This window comes from Ceratotherium simum, chromosome 10 (assembly GCF_057802395.1).
Source record: "Ceratotherium simum simum isolate JZ-2026a chromosome 10, ASM5780239v1, whole genome shotgun sequence".
Lineage (NCBI taxonomy): Eukaryota > Metazoa > Chordata > Mammalia > Perissodactyla > Rhinocerotidae > Ceratotherium > Ceratotherium simum.
In genome coordinates, this window is record NC_141909.1 from 69,462,163 (window position 1) to 69,480,197 (window position 18,035).

At 36.9% G+C, this 18,035-nt stretch overlaps 1 protein-coding gene across 3 annotated transcripts in view; it reads right to left on the reverse strand.

Moving 5' to 3' along the window:
* The window catches only part of NBEA (neurobeachin), a 690,698-nt gene extending 672,796 nt beyond the window's left edge, over positions 1–17,902 (reverse strand). For all 3 annotated transcript variants that reach the window (XM_087436200.1, XM_014791275.2, XM_087436201.1), the window contains exon 1: positions 17,287–17,902. In XM_087436200.1, the coding sequence (XP_087292326.1) occupies positions 17,287–17,580 (294 nt within the window). In that variant the 5' untranslated portion in view covers positions 17,581–17,902. The remainder of the gene's footprint in view (positions 1–17,286) is intronic.
* Between the last annotated feature and the right edge of the window lie 133 nt (positions 17,903–18,035).

Sequence of the window (18,035 nt, forward strand, 5' to 3'; positions counted from 1 at the left end):
CCGTTCAGTGCAGCCAACTATACCCTAATTTATTTCTATCATAGAATTTACACATTTCTTTGCCTGTATGTATCACTCGCTACATAAACTCCAAGGCAGGGACCTTGTCTTGATCATTGTATTCTCAGTGCCTAGGATCACATACGGTGTAAGTATTCAATAAATATTTGTTGAATAAAATGGATATGTGGCCACATATGGTGTTAGGCTGAAAATGAGTATATATATTCAGACCCAATAGATTGGTATTTATTTGGGGGGGGGGCAAAGGAGAAGGAGCCATGAACTAAAGAATTAGAAAACCTGTAAATTAAATATAGCAATCTTAAATAATTAGATCAATTAGAAAATAATTAACTATAGAATAATATGATTCAATAACATATTAAACATTAATATCTGACTATCATAATATAAAGCAAAACTTTTTAAGATCTCTGGTTTTTCTTCAGGAATTGACTACATTAAATATAGAGTCCCTCTTTAACAACGAATAATATACGTCACAAATGTGATATACGCCACAAATGTGATACATCTGATTATTAAATTTTATTCTCATAAACTATTTCCCCATTAATGTACCTTTACTCCTTTTACATACAAAGATAATAAATTAAGGCTCTAAGATACAGAATGCTTTATCATATCGATCCAAAACCCCAACCACTCTTTCACTGGAACTGAAATCTCTGTTGTAAATGTCTATATCCCATATTTCCTACACAGGTCATCTTCAATTTATTTCAAGAGTTTGGCAGCATAATTTTTCAGTGTAATTGGGTTAACCTGTCATTCTGAATGACAGTTTGTCATGCAGTAACTAAAACACATTAGTTTATCTTTCAGAGTGCAGATCACTAATCAGGTTAAACATTATTTCTAGAATTTAAAAAAAACCCGATACGATTAATGAAAAAAAATCAGCAAATCTGACTGAAATCTATTTGCTCAACAGGCTTCCTATAAAACACTATAAATGAGTATTTTCACAGAGAAAAAAATGCTTTTTCACAGCTACTCCACTCACCCCTAAAATAAGTCAGACAGTCATCCTAAAAATGAATGCTTTTGATCCTAAAGCCCAGATGAGAAAACGTTAATGGTTCAAAACAATCCCATGACCATTTAGGCAATCTTGCTGAACTATGAGCAATTAGTTCAGTCAGTCCCTGCGTGGTACTAATGCGACTAAGGAATGGGTTCCCTTTCCATCTGAATCTAACCTTAGTATAGTCGATGGTTAAAAGACTGCACCTACAATCCCACCCAATTAGGGCCTGCTGTCTGCCAGGTGGATGACTTCAACAACAACAGCAAGGAAACAAGCATGTGAACAGATTAACACCTAGGGGAAAAAAAACACAAAATTCACGCCTTAGCATATTTTATTCATACGGAACAGATACTCCAAAAAAACCTACAATGTGAAAAGTCACACTTCGATAAAGATGAATCATCGAATCCCAACTTTTAAAAATCATGAAAAGTAAATATACTACTTTATAAAAAGTTGCTGCATTATTACATATAATATTTGACCCAGCTTCTAACATTTTTATTCCGAAACATTCTTTCAATTTTTTAATGCTGGTAAATGAAAAACTATAATTGGATTTGCAGAAAGGAAAAACCAGTATCCTTTAGGGGATGGGAGGGGACAGGACTTCCTTACAGAGGAAGAAGTTGGACAAAACAGCACTATTACTAGACCAGTGAAGGAAAAAAGCTTATTCATAGTGATCCTGACACTGAACTATATCAAACCAGCTTGAATTTTCTTCTAGATTTTAGAAAACCATTAACTCTATTTTGATGTTACAATTTTTAGCATTCTGATTTTATGACATTGACAAAATTAGAAATAATTTCCAACACCCTCAGCTCTCTTCCTTTCATTTCTTCCTCCGCCTTTTCTCTTATCCATGAACCACAAATGCCCACAGAGATCTAGCTCCTCATCCTCACAGGCAGTAAGAGGATAGGCACTGAAAGCCAAACTCACCACTTCTCTCCTCTGGGCCCAAACGTACACACCTGCACTTCAACTACAACTCTACTCAATAAAAGACAGGCGTCATATACCCCATCATCACTACCTTTTCAAATCTCAAAGTACACTTTTTTAAAAAATTACTATTGAGTATTTACTATGTTCAGGCCCACCACCAGACATCAGGGATCTCTTTCCATTGTTCCTTCCCCCAATCACAACTTCAAAGTTTGAATATGTCATCCTCTTCTTACTGATGAACATCCTCTAATTTCAGTGTAAGAGTGAATCTTTCTTTCTCCAAAGATAAGGAGTGACTACACGACAGTTTATAAAATCATGCAAAATATGAGTGGTTTCCCAAAGTTTTCAATACAAGACCTAATATGTAACTAAGTTAGCTGTAGGCCAGAAATAAACGAAATATTATGTGAGCCACATATATAATTTAAAATTTTCTAACAGCCATATTAAAAGAAGTAAAAAGAAACAGGTGAAGTTAATTTTAATATATATATTTTATTTATAATAAAATAACCCAAGAGGCAATATAACCAAGATATTATCATTCCAACATGTAACCAATATAAAAATTATTAATGAGATATTTTATATTCTTTTTTTCAAACTAAGTCTTTGAAATTTGGTGTGTATTTTATACTTAAAGCACATCTCAATTCTTACTAGCCACATTACAAGAGGTGCTCAATAGCTGCAAAATGCAGTGGTTTCTACACTGGATAGTATAGCTACAAACAAATAAAAAGAAGTGGAACTTTAGAATAAATAGTAAATACATAAAAAGACAAACCAATAATGAGACAAGTAAAGCTTTCAGTAGACTTAAAAGGGGCATAAACATAGCCATGATTGATAAATCTTTAATAAGTTATTTAAGATAAGCCAAGACTAAACTACAATGGTATAAAAGATGATAATTACATATCTTAAAAAATATAAAAATAAGGAGTTAAAACTAAAGCTATCACCTTCAGCAGCTGTATACTATGTAAAATGAGTTCAAACAGATGTGGGCATGCTCTCTAGAAGCTTATAACTAGATAGGTAAGATGAAAGATAAAATTTAGATAAAGGGGTTATTTTAAAACACAGATTGTTTAACGCAAGCACATTAACAACCTCTTAAGTAAAAATGAATTACAGCTTTTTTTTTTTAAATGGAGGCGGTGAGGTAAAATCACTACGAGTATTCCATAAGAAATTGACATCACTGTAACAAATTAGCTGCTGTCTTCCATAAATAATTAATTCTTTTAGGTGACAAGACAAAATGTATTCATGTGTGATTGTTCCTGGTCTTTCTTTCCCCATGCCTACCCAAGAGAATTCTGGCTTGGCCTGCTGAGTCTCCTTACTTCCCCATTCTCTGAGACTGTCTTGCCAGTCTGAATAGAAATTATTTGAGGCTTTGTAATATAGAGAGAGGAAAGAGGAATACTAGGAATTCACAGGGTAGGGCTGAGTACTGAGTTTTTCAGTCAAGTTCCAGGATAATAGAATCAAGAGCAGGTACACTGTGGGAAGAAAGCAAATAAGAGGAAAAAAATGTAAATTTTTAAAGAAATATTATTATGGTCTATATAGCCCTATTCCACATAATAGTCAAGAAATAAGAATAAAGAATCTGAGTCATATAGAAATTACTTTTGCTTATTGGAGACTGTTTTCTTCTGGTTCCATCAACACAGAGATTGGTTCATGTGGATCACGAATTAATAAATGTAACATACAAACACAATCATGGAGCATCTCATCTGTGTGGCCAATGGAGACTGGTCTGAATCAAAATCTCTTACTCTTTGAAGACATATGCCAAGTTAAATAAGCCAGACACAAAAGGACAAATACTGTTTGTATTTGAGGTACCTAAAGTACTCAAATTCATAGAGATTGAAAGTAGAATGGTGGTTGCCAGGAGCTGGAGGAGGGGAGAATGGGGAGTTATTGTTTAATGTGTACAGAGTTCCAGTTTGGGAAGATGAAAAACTTCTGGCAATGGATGGTGGTGATGGTTGCACAACAATGTGAATGTACTTAGTGCCACTAAACTGTACATTTAAAAATGGTTAAAGTGGTAAATTTTATGTTATGTACATTTTACCACAACAACAACAAAAAAACACACAAAGACTGTGAACAAGTAGACTAGCTTGGAAATAAACCTGGCAGTAATGACATTTGAAAAAAAAACTCTGACTGACTTCTAAAGCCACATTTACCATCAACATTAAAAGTACATATTCTTTATTAAAATACTCATGCCTACTTGTTGAAAATAAGTGTGCTGGATATACGACATTATTTTAAACAACTGACATGGTAATGTAGTAGCTAAATTAACAGAGCATATAGATAATAGTCTTTTAAATGTTAGTAATCAAATGATGCATTTGGAGATATTCACTTCCCAATGATAGCACTTAAATCCATTCTTGGTAGGATACAGTAAAGAATAACGTTTTAAAATGTTACAGCTTCATCAGAAACTGCACTAAATTACATGGTGTATTGCCTGCTGAAAATTATCTATGTTGTTTCAGAGATCAGGAGAGTAGGGGTACAGAGCAATTCAGAAATAACATGAACAACGGGTTTTAGAAAATACCTGGGAACACCACATCCTATGTCCACTCTATTATCCTAGTCTCACACACATGGATACAAGGCATTAAAGGGAGAAGTCAATTTCTTCTAGCAAGAGCTCAATGGAAATTTTGAAAATTACTTTTTTTTTTTTTTTTTTTTGGTGAGGAAGATTAGCCCTGAGCTAACATCCATTGCCAATCCTCCTCTTTTTGCTGAGGAAGATTGTCCCTGGGCTAACATCTGTACCAATCTTGCTCTACTTTATATGTGGGATGCCTGCCACAGCATGGCTTGATAAGTGGTGCAGAGGTCCACGTCCAGGAGCCGAACCTGCAAACCCCAGGCCACTGAAGCGGAGCGCACATACTTAACCACTATGCCACCGGGCCGGCCCTGAAAACTAACTACTTTTTGTGTGTAACTCTCCTTAGCTGCTCATAAAGCCCAAGTACCTTACCATTCACAGAAACACCTGCCAAGCTAAGCATTAAGAATAACAAACATTATTCAAATGCACATATTATATATGAAATTCATATCCAAATAATTTTTAGTAGGAGCAAAACATCAATACTTTTAAAAAAACAATAACCACTCATTTCAGAGTACTAAAAATTAAAAGTAAATGCCATCAGTTAATTTTTATCTATTCATCTTAACTTTCTCTTCTAAGTTATGATATATTCAAAATAAGTCTCCTTTATCCTTTATTTTTATACTTTGTCCATCCAATATTTATTGAATGCCTAATATGTGTACATAATTATTCTGCAATAGTATAACAATATATCTTTCAACAATCAAAACAAAGGGAAACGGGAAAACACATACCCCCTTATATCCAAGAGCCAGTATGTCAGAAGTCTGGGTAAATGCAAATGAGATATCTACACAAATAGAGCTCCTGAAATAATTCACTGAATTGGACCCTAATAAATTTTACCACCTCCCCTGAGCAAGCTTGAGAGGGCTAAAAAAATATATATATATTTAAGCCACGGAATAAAAAATGGGGGATTTCTACAAGAAGAAATAAAGTTGATCTAATTGTAGTTTGCAGTTACTAGGGAATACAACCATTAAAAGACTCCCTCATGGCCTGGATCCTTTTGCAAGCTATCCTCTTTGTGGAAAGGTTTTCCACTCCTGCCCTTTTTATCCTGGGAAACAGTTACTTGTCCTGCAAGACCCAGTTCTAAAGTCACCTACCGAATAATATGTGCCCAGACTCCCCCAGGCAAAGTTAATGGATCCATTAATGTCTCCATAGCATTTTGTGTTTTTTTGTTTGTTTGTTTGTTTTCGTGGGGTTTTTTTTGGTGAGGAAGATCAGCCCTGAGCTAACATCTGTGCTAATCCTCCTCTTTTTTTTTTGCTGAGGAAGACCAGCTCTGAGCTAACATGTATTGCTAATCCTCCTCCTTTTTTTTTTCCCCCCCAAAGCCCCAGTAAATAGTTGTTTGTCATAGTTGCACATCCTTCTAGTTGCTGTACGTGGGACGCGGCCTCAGCATGGCCGGAGAAGCGGTGCGTCAGTGCGCACCCGGGATCCAAACCCGGGCCGCCAGTAGCGGAGAGCAGGCACTTAACCGCTAAGCCATGGGGCCGGCCCAGCATTTTCTTTTAATCTTTGTAATACCACTTTTCACCACTGTAATTTATCTGCTTATTCTTCTGTTTTCCGTGCTGAACCTCCGGTTATTGAAGGTGGAGACTATGCAAATCTTTTTTATATGCCCAATGAGTATCCTGACTCTGGCAACAGAACACGAGGTTAGGATTACTCAGTAATTTATTTAACCATCACTTTAAGTGTTCTGAGCTTGCCTGAGCAAAAAAACAAAAGTAGGCACCAAGATAAAATGAAAAAAAGCACTGGACTAAGAGTCAAGAAATCTAGGTGATAATTCGTAGTCTGTGAAAGACTGAGGATCTTAAGGTAACTGGTTCTCTTTCCTCACCTATGCAAGTGATAGAGCCAGGCTATTCACCAGATCTAAAGACACTATGACTCCCTACCCATTTCAAATATCCAGAAACTTTCTATTTTTGTGTGTGAGGAAGATCAGCCCTGAGCTAACATCCATGCCAATCCTCCTCTTTTTTTGCTGAGGAAGACCGGCCCTGAGCTAACATCTATTGCCAATCCTCTTCCTTTTTTTCCCCCTTTTTCTCCCCAAAGCCCCAGTAGATAGTTGTATGTCATAGCTGCACACCCTTCTAGTTGCTGTATGTGGGACGCAGCCTCAGCATGGCCGGAGAAGCGGAGCGTCAGTGCGCGCCCGGGATCTGAACCTGGGCCGCCAGTAGCAGAGCGTGCGCACTTAATGGCTAAGCCATGGAGCCGGCCCCTGGAAACTTGCTTTTGAACATAAACCATACAAATACGCACCTAAATATCTCTATCTTTCCCCCATCAAAAAAAAAAAAAAAAAACCTGAAATGTTAAAGCAAGAGGCAAACACAGAAATTAAAAGATCCAGAATAGCCTGGGAATACAAGATTTGTACCCAAGCCAGAAGTGACCAAAACAAGCAAACTATACTAAATGTGAAAAAAATCCTCATTCAAAAAAAAGTTCACTAAGCAGCACAAAATTCCAGATTCTATGTTAAGTATTCATGATACCAAGGTGAATAAGACAATGTTCTGATCTCAAGGGATTCAAAGTCTCTAGGGTAGTCTGACAAGTAAACAAATAATTAAAATAGAATGTGCAGGTGCTAAACCTGAGGTATATACAAAATGCCATGCAAGAGCACAGGATGGGAGAAAGAGTTTTTAGGGGGAGATCTGGGAAGGCACGACTCAACTAGAAGACAAGAGGCAATTCTTGAAACACGAGCAGCAGGTCTTTAGACAAAAGATGGAAGAAAATGACAACTTGAGAAATACAATAATTATTTAGCAAGTAACAGTCAATACAGCATAATAAAAGAAACATTCTTCCACTGATGACTCATATCTCATAAGATTTAAAAAATCTTATAAGATTTAATAAAAAATAAGATTTAAATAATTTAAATTCAAGGACTTTGAAAGGGTAATCAAGTTATAGAGATTTAGTAAAATCAAGTAAAATAATTCTATGCATTTATAACAAAATATTGCTTAGATAGTTAGAGCTGAAAACACTTCTCTTTTAAGATACCAAACTTAGTTTAACTTAGAAAGACAATGACTATTTTTATTTCATTGAAGCTTTTACATTCCAGGTCAAGATGATAAAATAAGACAACGCATATCATATGCTTAACATAGTGCTTGGTATGTAAGGATTCAATGAGTGTAAGCTGCTATCACTGCCATCATCATCATTATTACAAAAAAGCAACAAACTTGGAAATGGAACACCTAGCTTTGAGTCTCATTTCTGCAACTAAACTGCTTTGCAACCTTGCACAAGCCTCTGAACGTCAGCCATAGTTTACTTATTATATTAAAACAAACCCCTTCAAAGGGGTCAGGAGAGGATATTAAAAACATAAGTTATGAAACCAAACCCAATCTATAAATGCCAATTCCCTCCCCACACGTGAAAAATTTTAAAATAACAGTAGAAATACTTATATACCATCTTTAAATCAGATGCAGTTTATTTCTCTCAGAAAATGGAAGTAGATGTTAAAGAGAAATATACCTAGGCATTCACACTTCCATAAAATTTCCTATTAATCAATGTTTGCTCTACTTTCGTGAACTGAGAGAGGAATCACAATTATTGGAAATTATATTACCTAGACTCTAGTATAATTCCTTCAATAATTCATTTTTTTATCCAAGCAAATATGGTATATGTGGTGGTTCATATAACTAATGCTAACATATAACAAATCTACTTTTTCTACATAAAATAAATAAAGTAATGCATACTAGTATTCTGGTTCAGAGTAATATCTAAAGTACCCACATTTTGCCTAGTGAAAAGGTATACAATTCAAAGCTGGTTACCATTTATAATACTGTATAACCAATTATTCCCCAAAACTCAAAAATTAATAGTTTACAATATAGTTCTTGCTAAATCACTTTTCTGTGCAAATCCATCAAATTGTCCTGCGCTCATTTTTATTTCCTGTGAACAGCTTGTCCTGAGTCCTCTATGGGCAATATTAGTTTTTAATCCTCTAACCTGCCCCTTAAACTTGTTACTCAAGTAGTCTTCTAAATATTTAAGCTAATAATCCCAGAGGGAGGTATTATTTCCCTAGGATCACCATTCACGTCCTACTATATCTACATGTGAAATTCAGCCATGTGAGGGAAGGAAGAGATGGAAGGGATTCTAGGCAAAGAAACTTGTGTCACCCCTGCCTGTTCTTTCCCCAGTTTTCCACCCACCTCATTCAAAATAGGAAATTAGGGAAAACTACCCCAGGCACTGTTAAAGACGACGCAAGATTCAGAACAGACCTCCCTTGTTTCATGGGGAGATTACGACCCGTGGGTACCTGAGATCCTTTCTCCGACAGGTTCACCAGGCTCAGGTACTCCAAGCTAAAATCGAACAGCTCAGTTTTAGTTAGGTCAATATTTTTTTCCTATGATCAGATGATCCTCAGGCTCAAGAATAAAAATAACAATAGTAAGTACTAAATAAAGTTAGCTTTGTACCAAGTACTTTACATATATTAATTCATTTAATCGGCACAACCTTGAGGTAAAAGTCCCCTTTCACACACAAGGAAACTGAGGCACATAAAGTTTTAATGGCTGCATGATATTCCATAACATGGATGTAAAATAATTTATTTAACCCTTTTCCTATTGTTGAACATTTAGGTTGCTGTTAATTTTTTTATATCATAAAACTACATTTAACCCTCATATTTGTCCACGGGTACCTTTTCCTTAGCCTAAAGAACTAAGGATTAATGACAGAATCTCTTTAAATTTCTTGATACATATTGTTAAAATGTCATTCAGAACAACAGTAACATTTTACATGCCCAACAACATTATTTAAGATTATTTTAGCATGCCTAGGAAATAATGGCAATTTCTTCTTTTTAATCACTTCTTTTTCATGGTATCTATTACCTTATGTTCTTATTTACTGAAGATGAATATTTTTATTAATTAGTGATGTATAGTTCCTTTTTTTTGGAAATATATCAAGTCCTTTGCCAAGTTAATATTCTTCTTATGATTTGTCCTATAATACTTAATACCTAAGGTTTTTTAAAAATTTAGTTTAGAATATTAGTTAGGATTCGTTGGAGTGCAACAGATAGAAACCTGACTCAAAACTGGCTTAAACAAAACAGGAAATGTATAAGCTTAATGCATTGAAAAGTCTGGGGATAAAACGGACTTGAAAGGCTCCAAAGACACCATCGGTAATCTCTCTTGGTTTTAGGTACCTCTGTGGTAGCTCCAGTCTCAAGCACACTCTGCCTTCATGATGGCAGATAGCCAGTCAAATCTAGACTTAACATTCTACAGCAACTCCAGTGATGAGTATCTTTTTCTTCCTCCAGCAGAATAAAAGAAGTTATCAAGCTGTCTCAGATGTACAGCTAGATTTTTAAGCATTAGCTGTTATCGATGGGCCAGGTCCAGTTTCTATTTCTGGTCCAGGAAAGCAGAAAGGAGTCCAGGGAAACCTCAAACCATATAAACTAAGAATCAAGAAGGGATAACTCCCCAAAGGAGTATCAAAAAATCTAGAACTGTTAGTAGCAAAAAGAATGGATGCTATGGAGCCCAAGCCAAAGGAAATATATAACATTTTAGCCCTTGGCTGCCAGTCCACCTTATATACTCACTTTTTTCCATATATATAACTTTTTAAATACTCATGTTTAACAATGTTACTATCTTAGCAACAATAGAAAATGCACTTAACACCTCACCATTAGGGGAAGGGAGACAAAGACAATGTCAAGTTACTGCAACCAGCTACAAGTCTGAAATTTTGTGCTATGAACATTATTCTTAAGTCCAAATGTGCATTCTTTTTGGTGCAACCTCATAATCTGATAATATATAGCTACACAATAAATTTAACTATCCCCCTTATAATTAATATACACTGGTAAAAGAAAATAAATAAAACTTGCACTTAGAAGAGTGGAGAAGGTAAAACAAACCATGGTCACTAATTCAAAGCACAGACCATGTACTATTGGTCAGAGTAGCAACAATTTCTCATCCTGGCAATGGAGTTCCTTGGTCAGCCAATTTGGATGTACTTATGAGTACTATCTCAGAAGACCTCACTTGTCCATTATCCATGGCCTTTGATTTTCCTTCTAGCAGCTGTACTGCTTTAGCAGCCTACTTCCTCTTACTGAAGCTTAGAACTGCCTTAGAAGTAAAAGAACACAGGTCTTTGTTTACCAGGCTTGAGGTTACCTTGGAAGTAGTTTCCCTAAAACCTTTGTAAGCTTTTGGTCAATTTACTTCAGTTAACTGGATGAATTAGAAACCAAAGCTAGAGATCTTGTCAAGATACAGTATACCAATCTAGATTTCTACCTCTTCAGTTTCACAGCAATATTCAGTTTCATAGCAATAGGCCTTCACGGTACTCATCCCTTATAAATAACCCTCAGCTTAATGATCTTCCTAGAAGCCATGTGAAACAATAAGCTGGGTGAGAAAGCACAGCTATTTTATCACTTGTTCCCTGGCTGCATTCACTTTTAAAGCTCTTCAGTAACTGGATTGTTAACTTTGGTCAGGACGCTGGGAGTATAACGCATGCGGTGCTTGGGAGAAGCTTATAAAACAGAACTTTATCTGGTTCTAATTTAAACTCCTATTTTAACTCTTAACAACTTTAGCACGGGGTAATAAAAATTGGGCTTTTCAACCTTCAAGGGTCTTGATATTCTGATTCTCTGCTATCTTGGATGGTAGCTACAGGCAGAAAGGGCCTCTCTTACTTGGAAAGATAATATTTTCTTCCCTCTCTGCTTTCAAGCATGCCAGTTTGGACCCAAGCTAATTCCTCTCTTATAAGACATTATCAAAGGCCCCAAGAAGTGGCCAAAACACTCCACTATCACTAAAGTTCTAGCCTCAGTAGTTCCATGGGCAAAGATAACACAGCTGACAATTTAAAACAGCTGCTCTGTAGTTCCTTAAAAGGAGTTGCCAGGGGAAATCAAGGTCCTCACTGTCTTGCACTGTATTTCAACAGTTAAAGTCTATCCCTTACAATGTCTCATTTCCAGTTACTAATGTCTATGATAGTAAGGATTCTTTCCATTTACAAGTGACAAAAACCCAATTTAAACTGACTTGATGCTAATAACAACAATAATAAATTTTAAAACAATAATAAATAAATTTTAAAATTTAAATAAGAAATTTTAATAATAAATTTTAAAATTTTAAAAGAGAATTTAATGGTTAGAAGATAATCACCACAGTCACCGAGAACTCCAGGTGCTCAAGCAGAATCAAGAATATATTTCTCTCTCTTGACTTTACACTTGGTCAAATTCTAATACAGGCACCCACGGCTATAGGCTGAGCCTACCAGTTCAGCATCCTCAACAAAACGAGTTCCAGCACAAGTCCTGTGACTGACCCTGTGGCTCCCCTTGCGTTAAATGTTCATCTCTGAACCAATCACAGTGATTCTGGCCACACCTGGGTTACACATCCAGCCCACCTAAGCCCACCTAAACCAGCTGAACTAAGAATGGGGGACGAGCAGTTCATCAATGGAAACTGAAGTACCACTACCAAAAGAGGAAATCTATGCTAGACAAAAACAAGAGATGCCCACTATTCGTAGTAATATGACAAATGCTCACAAAATTTTTTTAATTTCTATTCAATGCATTATATATATTCTTTGTTAATAACAACATGATCTTTGTTATGTGTTTATATATTAGACATACACATAGGTTTATTGAAAAGAAAAGTTATCACATTTTTATTTATTCCAAGATGCCAGTTTAAAAAATAACATTTACTTACATAGTAATGCCTACAAAGATAACATCATGCATATTCAACACACATTTCTAGTTATAGGAACAGACAATACACTAACTTTACATGAATCTAATTTATTTCAGGATCTTGGGTCTAGACCCTACTATTGAACAGAATTTCAGAAACTGGTCTTCTACTGCCTATAATGGTATCCCGCATACTCAAAACACACTTAACTTATCCAAGAACCAGAAATAGAAAAAATAAATATACATAAGATCGGTCCTGCTCCCATGGAGTTCACAGCATAGAAGGGGAAAAAACCTATAAATAACAACAATACTACTGAGTTATAGGTGTATCTTTGTATAAGGACATATGCTGACAATGCATAAAATATGAGAAGTACAGGCAAGCACAGAAAAAACCTATGAAACTGATGCAAAACAATATTTAAAGTAAACAGTCCAAAATGTGGATAATTGAATTTTATAATACATCTACATCAATAATCCAAAGTGGGCGCTGAGTCTGCTAGAACCAAGGAATTTCTCCATATTGTGTTTGGAGAAACTACAGCCAAAGAAGAAAGAACCTTGAGACATATTTAATTAACAGCATAGTATTTCCCAAAACCTGACTAGCAATTATTTAAAATTAATATCACTTGATCATAGACTGGCTACATAATATTTGCTGCTTTAGTGTCATTATATGACTAAATTAATATTTCTGTGGAAAACTTCAGAACTCAAGATATTGAAACTTCCAATATTTACATATGCATTCTTAATTTAATTTTCAATACCCGATAGCAAGAATAAAATATAATTCAAATTAATATGAAAACTTTCATGTCAACATAAATTAAAATGCAGGAAATTCTTTTAATATAAATAAATCTGGTTTTATTAATATTAAGGACTCCCATGATTCTAAGATGCAACTGCATATTTTTAAAATAACTTCAGTTCAAATGCAGAACAGCCTTTGTTTGTGAAATTCTAAATATCTTTAAAATGAAAATTATTCTGATTATCAAGCTACAAACGAAAAAACTCTAAGAAAGGTTACTGTTACATTCAAATACAGAAGAATAATTTAAAAATTTCCTTTAACAAAAATACTATGATCCATATGCCAAGAAAGGAGAGGAACTTAGCCCACAAAATCCCCTCAAAGTATCTTGTTATGCTTTCAATACTGTATATAATATGCCACTTAAATGTATAAAAAATAAAATCAGAGGAAATATTTTCTACAACTAAAGATACACTGATATATCGCACAGTAATTCGTGAAAAAAAAAAACACCATTACAAATTAAATGCTACAGAATTATACTACCTAAGACAGCTATTCAAAAAAACCCTATTGTGAATACTTTCATTAAGTAAATATTAATCCTTTATTTTATCTTTTCTAAAAACATGTTTATACTAAAATCTTTAATAAAAAGAAATGTTCATGTCATAAACAAAGAACACATGACATTTAGGTAGCATTTACTTCAAGGAAGGAAAAGCCTTATATAAACATATGTTAAGTGTGTTTACAAAGGAAGCAATGGATTAAGTAGTACACCTATTTTATAACTGAAACAACCACCAAAATTCATTTTCTATAGTTAAATGCTCTTATACTGCCACATTAAACAATTCTTCCCAAAGCCAAAATCAGTGTCTTTCACTGATAAAGCTACAATGCAAAATCCTTGACTTTTTCCCATACTCTCATTGTAACATTATTCACAAACTTACTCATCTTCCTGATGCTACCACCCCATATTTGAATGTTTTAAGTCAACCGTAATATTATTATACAAAATACATATATCTACAATGGAAATTATTCATTTTATTTCTCATTACATTGGTAATTCTTCAACAAACTCCCACAATTCACCTGAGTAATGGAAACAGATCTCTATCTTTGGCAAACAAAAGCATAAAAATTACGGCCACTGCTGTATTGAAGAAGTCCTATATTTCACTGCATGCTTAAACTTTACTCTGCAAAACTTTTAATTCTTTGGGCACGGCATGTGAGAAACAGCACCTAAAAACCAAGTATTAGTATTCTCGTATTATAGAGAAAGAATATGAGAACAGGAAAAATAGAAAAATATTTTGACAGAGGTGGCTGAGACAAGGGTATTGTTCAAGATAGAAATTGTTTTGAAGTTTCATTAGTTCCTCTCATTTCTTTTCTGTCATAAAGGGCATTGTGATAGATATTTCATTCTTCCCACCTACTTTATTTATTGTTTTCAATCCAGATTGAAAATTGAAAAAACTCATTTTAGAGAGATTAGAGGCTTCCAATCTCTAACAAGTCATTGAGTGCCCTAAATGGATTTTTACGGATTTACTTATTAAGTAAATAGAATTAAGTTTTGATAATTATTTTTTAAATGCCTATGATTTCCAAATATTTTCAGAATCAGCTTAAATTTTCACATGACATTTTCATCATAAGTATACTGGAAAGATAGGGCCCTAAACCTACTATTCAAGAAACATTATACTTCAAATGACCAATTCTTATTCCACAATCAATATAATTAACAACTTAATAGTAAATAGCTCCTTTTGTCATTTATTCTTTTCCCCAAAAGTTTCCATTCAAAGATCTATTGCATTCTTTAAATACATATAAAGAAATTTTAAATCTAACTTCTGTGATTCCAAAAATCAATGCAGTTACAAGGTCTTAAGTGGATTTGGGGACATACCATTTCAGCATTACCTTATTTCTGATGACTCTAATTAAGCTTAACAGTAAAGTTAATCTCTAAAATAATGTTTGCATACTGAGACTTTATGCCAGATTTTCACTGCACTAAAGAGAGTTAAATTTCTTTTCTACCTCAAAAGAAATATTTCACTTCCTTTCTTAACATACTGTGTATCTATAGAACCCCATCTGTTAAGGACTGATCCAGCATACATCACTACTGCTGCAGAGTCCAAACTGGTTACACATTCAAATCAGCTTCCTTGTGAGAGCTCTACTGCCTCTTAGCACATCAGAATGTATTAAATAAGCACACAAATACTTATTAAAATAATCTAACATCACATCATCTAAAGTAAAAATGATATTGGTTAGGCAAAAACTGGAAAAAACTTTAAATGTGTTCTTTTAATTGACAGAAATACAGTTACCTGCTACCATACTAAAATATTTTGAGATTTCATCTGTTTTCTTTTAAAAAAAAAAAAAAAAAGGCAAGTACTGATCTCCTATTTGCAACTGGTTAAAATTAAAACCCCAGGAAAACAATATTTCTATTAGTGTTTCAAAAAGAATTTGGTTAAATCAACGTGGTGACATTTCCCCAAACTTACATTGACTTTTGTAGTGATTTACTTGAAGGGTACAGAGAAGTAGAAAGAGGTGTTTTGAATTTAAACAGTAATAAATATAACAAAGCAAAGACAGATATGCTCCTATCTTTGACTTGACACTCTAGCAAAAAGAAAAACAAAACAGCTTTAACTTTTCTGTGAATTTAAGAGGTCCATAAACCGTAGACATTATCTAATCCATGTCTCAGCGCACCCCTGCTGTAACTGCAGCTTTCTTTCAGTTTTCCAATAGACCAAATAAAAATAATTGCTTAGCCGAAAATTCAGACTGCATGGGTCTTATAAAATCTCCTTGCAAGCATATTTTTATATTCCTGTGACTTCACACCAAATACAATAGTTAACTGATTACTTCTGATTTAAGCCTTGCCTTCTAAAACCCAACCTTACAGCATGTCAAAGACTAGATATTGCAAAGGAAACTGTTTAAAAAGCTTTGCTGCAGCAAAAACTGCATTTACAAGGCATTAAAAATGAACTGGTCTTAATTATCCGCAATTTATGATTTTCCTCTTCTTATTTCTTCCCATTTCTTCCCCTGACATCTTGAACGTTTCTTAGCCTCTCGGAAGATAGCGCAAAACATTAAGTCATACACAGTTCTGCAGTAACTCTTTCCTATCATGAAAGAAACCAAAACCTAGGGCTGCATTTAACACCTTTCCTTTAGCCTTTATCCATATGCCACGCTCTCGGAAGGCAACCATAGAAACCAACCTGTATGATTTGATGCCCTCATATTTTAACACCTTGTGTGCACAAAAAATGACTGAGAGGTCAGCATATTCAGGGCAATATTACAAAGAAAGGAAGGTTGCCTAAAAAGAAATGTGGCGGGGGTGGGGGGGGATACAGCCACAACATTCTCCATCATAGCCTCGGAATACATTTAAAGGCAAATGCAAAACTGCATCATTTTCCTCCTCATTCGAAAACATCACACCCCAGCTGCTCAAGTTAGAGCTAATACGCTTCTCACATTTCAGTAGCACGGGGGAAATGAGGCTCTAGGGGCAAGGCTTTCATCCTCGGAGAGCGACATCACGGACAATTAAGAGTGTGGGAGAAAGAACCCCAGAGAAAAGGAGGGCTCCTCTCCCCCTAACTAAACTCTCAAGCCGACCCAAAACCTGCACGGCAAGGAAGGACTACTACTCATAGTCATCAGAAGTGATAATAAGCGGTGTTAAGTTGGGCACTGCGCTCAGGTGGCAGGAGAGGACCAGAGGAGAGCAGGGAGGTGGCGTGGCTTCGGCAGCGCGCAGGCAGGTCACCTGCTGGGCAAGACCGGCTGGACATTCTGTACTCGCAGGGACGCGCTGCGCGTGTGACCCTGGGGATGGAAGAGTGGGAGCGAGCGTCCGGGGAGGGAGGCAATGGGGGCTGGGAGGCAGATGGGGAACACGCCTTTTCCCTTACCAGATTGAGCACCGTCTCCACGATGTCCCTGTTGCTGACCTCTCCGACCTGTATGAGTCCAATCAACACTGCGAATTTCATCCGGATGTTGCGGATCGGCACCGAAGGGTTAATCATCCCTGCGGGCAGCACCACCGAGCCGGAGCCGGACGCCCCCCTCAGTTCCCCCATCCCGCTGCCCCCGCTGCCGCCACCGCCGCTGCCCCCGCCGCCTCCGCCTCCGGCCCCGACGGCGATGAGCCCCACGGGCTGAGGCTCGAGCCCCGGGCCCGGGCCCGGCTTCTCGCTCGCCATTTGCTCCCTTCCTGGGGAGAAGGGAAGAGCAGCGGCGCTGCCTCCGCCGGTACCGTTATACCTGCCTCGGCCCCCGCCCCCCGGCCGTCGCCTCGGAGCCCCAGCATCCACCAGCGCCGCGGCGCCGGGCCCGCTCCCCGCCTGCGCCTCAGCCCGGCCCGCTCCGGCGCCCTCCCCGGCGGAGGCGGTGGGTTATTCTCAGGCTTATTCCCGGTGGTGGCGGCGCCGCTAACCGCTGCCCGGCGAGCGGCAGTGGCCGCCCAGCAGCTGTGCCGCTGCCGCCGCCGCTGCCTCCTCTCTCTCCCCCTCCCGGTCCGTCCGGCCCGGCCCGCCCCCCGCGGAGATGCTGCCGCCGCTCCGAAAAGCCCTGGGCCGCAAGCAGCTGACCACGGCGCTGGCCGGTGCTGAAGCTCAGGCTGTGGCCGACGCTCCAGACGCTACCGCTGCCGCTGCTA